This window comes from Myotis brandtii, unplaced genomic scaffold, assembly GCF_000412655.1.
Source record: "Myotis brandtii unplaced genomic scaffold, ASM41265v1 scaffold1645, whole genome shotgun sequence".
NCBI classification, from domain to species: Eukaryota; Metazoa; Chordata; class Mammalia; order Chiroptera; family Vespertilionidae; genus Myotis; species Myotis brandtii.
In genome coordinates this window covers 16174-21539 of record NW_005356026.1, presented here as the reverse complement: position 1 = coordinate 21539, position 5366 = coordinate 16174, and the positions used below count along the sequence as shown (strand labels likewise).

At 36.7% G+C, this 5366-nt stretch overlaps 1 protein-coding gene across 1 annotated transcript in view; it reads left to right on the top strand.

The window, feature by feature from the left end:
* The window catches only part of LOC102257172 (transcription intermediary factor 1-beta-like), a 29674-nt gene that overhangs the window by 8181 nt on the left and 16127 nt on the right, over nucleotides 1–5366 (top strand). Inside the window, 2 exon segments of the mRNA XM_014536542.1 lie at nucleotides 1658–1743; nucleotides 2545–2742. Of these exon segments, the coding sequence (XP_014392028.1) occupies nucleotides 1658–1743; nucleotides 2545–2742 (284 nt within the window).

Here is a 5366-nt window from a genome sequence, read left to right as displayed (position 1 = left end):
TGTGTGTGTGTGTGTGTGTGTGTGTGTGTGTATATATATATATATATATTTAATTTGGTAAGTGGGATTTATATTTAGTTTCTTTTCCTGACACTTCATTATAGGTGTATAAAAAGGCCATTGATTTCTGGATGTTAATTTTGTATCCTGCTACTTTGCCAAATTAACTTTTTAAATCTAATTGTAGGTGAGTGTGTGTGTGTGTGTGTGTGTGTGTGTGTGCGTGTGTAGTCTTTAGGGTTTTCTATGTACAATATCATGTCATCTGTGAGTAATGACTGTTTTACTTCCTCCAATTTGGATGTCTTTTATAACTTCTTGTGTGATCACTGTGGCTAGGACTTCCAATACTCTCCTATATAATAAAGAGCTAATATGCTAATTAGACCGAACAGCCAAACAACCATCCGGCTACCTCCTGTACACCCCCTGCTGAGGATCGAGCCCACAACCTGGGCATATGCTCTGGTCGGGAATTGAACTGTGACCTCCTGGTTGTAGGTCAACGCTCAACCACTGATCCAAGCCAGCCAGGCCTCTTGAATTTTTTGGAATAGTTTGAGGAGGCTGAGTGTTAATTTTTCTTTAAAAGTTTGGTAAAACTTGCCTATGAAGCCATCCATCCCAGGACTTTTTGTTGCTGTGAGTTTTTTTTATTTTATTACTGTTTCAATTTCATAGTTGTTATTGTCTATTCAGGTTTTCTGCTTCTTCCTGACTGAGTTTTGAAAGATTATATGTTTCTAGGAACTTGTCCATTTCACTCAGGTTGTCCAGCTTGTTAACAAATAGTTATTCAAAGTATTTTCTTACAATCCTGTATTTCTGTGATGTCAGTTGTTACTTAGCCTCTTTTTTTTCTGATTTTATTTATTTGGGTCCTCTCTCATTTTTTCTTGATAAGTCTGGCTAAAGGTTCATCATTCTTGTTTATCTTTTCAAAGAGCCAGCTCTTGGTTTCTTTGATCATATATATATATATTAGTTTCTATGTCATTTATTTCCACCCTGATCTTTATTATTTCCTTCCTCCTACTGACTCTGGGCTTTCCTTGTTGTCCTATTTCTAATTCTTTTAGTTGGAGTGTTAGATTATTTTAGCTTTTTCTTGTTTCTTGGGGTAGGCCTATAATGCTATGAACTTCCCTCTCAGGACTGCTTTCGCTGTGTCTCATAGGTTTTGGATTGTGTGTTCATTTTCATTTCTTTCCAGGAAGTTTTTTTATTTCTTTCTTGATCTTATTTGTAACCCATTCGTTGTTTAGTAACATGATATTTAGTCTCCATGAGTTTGTCTGTTTTTGAGTGTTTTTACTGTAGTTGATTTCTAGTTTCATGCCACTGTGATCTAAGATGATGTTTGGTATTTTTCCAATCTTCTTAAATTTGTTAAGACTTATTTTGTGTCCTAACATGTGGTCTAGCTTTGAAAAAGATCCATGTGCACTTAAGAAGAATATATATTTTGCAGCTTTGGGAATGAAATATCCTGTAAATACCAATTAAATCCATCTGATTTAGTGTGTCTTTTAAGGCTGCTATTTCTTTTTGATTCTTTTTTGTCTGTATTGCAGAAAACAACTATATGAAATTTTCCTCTTTATTATGTACATCTTGTTAACTGGTAAAGAGAACAGTAACTTTTTTTCCCATTTAGTTTTTACTTGAAAGGTGAACCAATTCTAACTTGTAAACTTTCTGGAGACAAGGTGCTTTGGAACCATGATATACCAACATGTGAAAGTAAGTAAATTTTCACTTTAGAATTTAGACCAGCAATTCTCAATATTTTTGGCCTTGGGACCCACTTATGCTGATTTTTTAAAAGTATAGTTGACATACAATAGTATATTAGTTTCATGCATACAACATAGTGATTCAACATTTATTAAAATATACAATGTATTTTTTTTATAAAAAATAAAAGATGCCCAAAACAGTTAGAATAGTGGGATTGTTTTACACTTTTATAAATGCCTTCAAAATCTGGCTTAAAGGAAGACACTTAAATTCACTCTGTGGTAAAATAACACATTCAGTAGCTTCTGGAAAATTTCACTGTACTCATAAGGTTGAAAGTAAAAAAAAGACAATATCAGCATAATTTTGAAACAATGACCTGGCAAATAGATATATTTGTATTCTTATAAATTATAAAGCATTTCTCAAATAATTTTGAAACAATGACCTGGCAAATAGATATATTTATATTCTAGCAGTAAATTTTATCTTTAACCATATCTTTTAATTTTCAGCAACTCTTATGATGACCAGAGCAAAACTTATCATAGCCTTATAGATAAATATAGATATTTCATATAGATATTTCAATAAAATTGGTTTTCTTTTGAAAGTTCATTTCTATATGAGGGACCACTGACTTTGGGGTAATAACACTTTCTCATAGAGACATTCTAAAGGGATAGTGGATTCACAACTAGACTGTAGAAATCAGATGTTAGTGAATTTATTTTACTAAATGTTGTCTTACTCTCTACATCTTTCCTTTTTCTTCTCATTTCCTCTTTTCCCCCTCTTTTTAAGAGATTTTGTGTGAAGCACCCGGAAAAATAAGTAATGGAAAATACACGGATAGCCGGAGGGTTGTATTTGAATTTAATGAAGTAGTGACTTATACTTGTGACCCTTCAAATGGGTCTCAGGAGTATTCACTTATTGGAGAGAGCACGCTTACTTGTTTTGGGCCTGGCAAATGGAGTAGTGACCCTCCTCAATGTAAAGGTAAAGATATTTCCTTCTTCATTGGTAAATACAGTGAAAAAACTTTGTAGAGTGTTTACCTATAAGTAAGCAAGCAATCATATGTGCTTCCTCCTCCTGTTAAATTTTAAATTAATTTATTATATGTCAAGTCGGATAAAAATAGTTCCGTTGTAGAATTCCCCACCCTCAACATGCTCTTGGCATTCCAGTTTATATAATGTGAACTACTATGTAAATGTATAACTTAGGATTTTTTTTGTGCTTGAAAAAACAAAAAGTAACACACAATGGCTTAAAATTAAGACTTTTTTATATTAAATCATCAGAGAGATATAGCAATAGGTAGTGGCAGAGTAAATTATAAAAGGCTAACTCTTAGTGATACTAATGATAAACTCTGTACACACAGAGTTGGGAAAACAATGTTTAAGGCACTAGAGAGTAGCCAAAAATGGGAGACAATGAAGGGGATTTGACTTTTGTAGGAAAGGGACCACTGAATATCAACGAAATACTTACTCTTTACTAGTGGGTATGGAATGTTCTATAAGGTAGACCATATTCTGGGAAATAACATAATTTTTTAAAGTTTAACATAATTGAAACAGAGTACATTCTCTGGTCATAATGAAATAAATCTAGAATCAAAACAGAGATAATTTTTAAAATCTCCAAATTCAGTCATATATCTCATAATGACATTTCAGTCAGTGATGGGCTACATATATGATGATAGTCTCATAAGATTATAATGGGGCTGAAAAATTGCTGTCACCTAGAAAATCCTGTGATAGCTGTCAGGATGTTATAGCACAACACAGTATTCATGTGTTTGTGATGATGCTGGTGTAAACAAACCTACTGCGCTGTCAAAAAGAGCTATATTGTAAGTATAACTCCTACGATAAAAATAATAGGCTACACCATCTAGGTTGGATTTTGCAAGTACACTCTATGATGTCCACAATTCTCAGAACGTTATTCCTGTTGTCAAGCAGTGCATGGCTAGTATTTGGCAACCATGTAAAATAAATATGATCTAACGAACCATTGAGTCAAAGAAGAAATCACAAGAAAAATTAGAAAGTGTTTTGAATTCAATAAAAATGAAAACACAACATATCAAAATATCAACATTTGTGTGACACAGCAAAAGCATTGCTTTGAGAAAAATTTATAGCGTAACAATACAGTAGAAAACATATCTCAAATCGATAATCTGGACACTTTCACCTTAAAAAACTAAGAAAGAAATGCAAATTAAACTTAAAACAAAGAGACAGGGGATAATAAAGCTAAAAATCAATAAAATTGAAAAGATATAAAAGGCTGTGCATAATGGGCCCTTTATGTATGGCTCAGATTTAATCTTGTAAAATGTTCTCTGGTACTTACTATCCAGCTCAGTGGTGTGTGTGTATGTGTGTGTGTGTGTGTGTGTGTGTGTGTGTGTGTGTGTTTCCAAATTCTTCCAAAGCCATTACTGGATTCTGAAATCAATCTAGAAGGTCATGACCAGCACTTTTCTCCTTGAGAAAGAGTGTAGAACGAGAAATACCAGAGTACACTAGTATGAAGTCTAGTATTCACTTTTAACTTTATATCAGCCCTGTGTGCTTATGTAATGGTTTTACAGCCTAAAAAAAAAAAAAAGTAATCTCTGGGTTGCAGTCTAATATATTCAGAAAACATGGCTGTAACTTCGTTGGCCTTTCTATTTGTTGAATATCCCAGATCATATATGTGGTTGCCACCTGAGAACTTTTTGAAGGCTGGCTGAGTGGAAATGCTACAAATAGAAGGAAATAGAAAAGCACACTGAGACTCAGAGGCGGTGCGGAAGTAAAGTGCAGAGGTACAGGCGCACGCGGAAAGGGCTGGCAGCTGAGGACACGGAGAACGTGGAAAGGGCTGGCAGCTGAGGATGCGGAGCACGTGGAAAGGGCTGGAAACTGAGGATACGGTTGTCTTTTTCAATCGGGGCGGAGTCTCAAGCCCCCGACTGCTCTGAACTCCAGTTCTGGGTGAGTCTCTGGGGACCCAGACTCATACAGGGAGAAACTGGACTGTCTGGCATCGGTCGGAACTTGAGGGCGGCTTTCTCTCAGAGGTGTTTGCAGCGATTACCGGGACACTGAGAAGCGGGACCTCTTAGGGCAGGACTGAGGAGCAGCCATAGCTGCTTGCTCCGCCCTGTTGATCCCCTGAGGCCACGCCCCACCCAAGCTGTGCACAGAGGCTTTTGCATATGAAAGGCCTGGCCCTTTGCAATCTGAAAATTACCTAACAAACTGCAGCTGGGTCAGAGAAAGCCAGAACATCCAAAAGAAGGCCCAAGGCCACACAGCAGCTTACATTGCTTCACAGCCTGGCTCCTGCTGGGTAGCCTCAGGCAGAGGCTAAATTAGCACCTCCTTAGAGATCCAAGAGCCAGTGTACCCAGTGGTCAGAGTGGGACCATCCAGATTACAACTCCTCAGATCCATAAGGGACACACTCAGGGGGCAGACTCAGTGAGCACCAAAGCCCCACTGAAGCAAGTCTTGCCCCAGAAGGGTATCTCCAGCACAGACGTTCTCCCACTGTAGACACAGCTGATTCTCACAGCCAATTGGCCTGGAGGTCAATTCCTCCCAGTGATA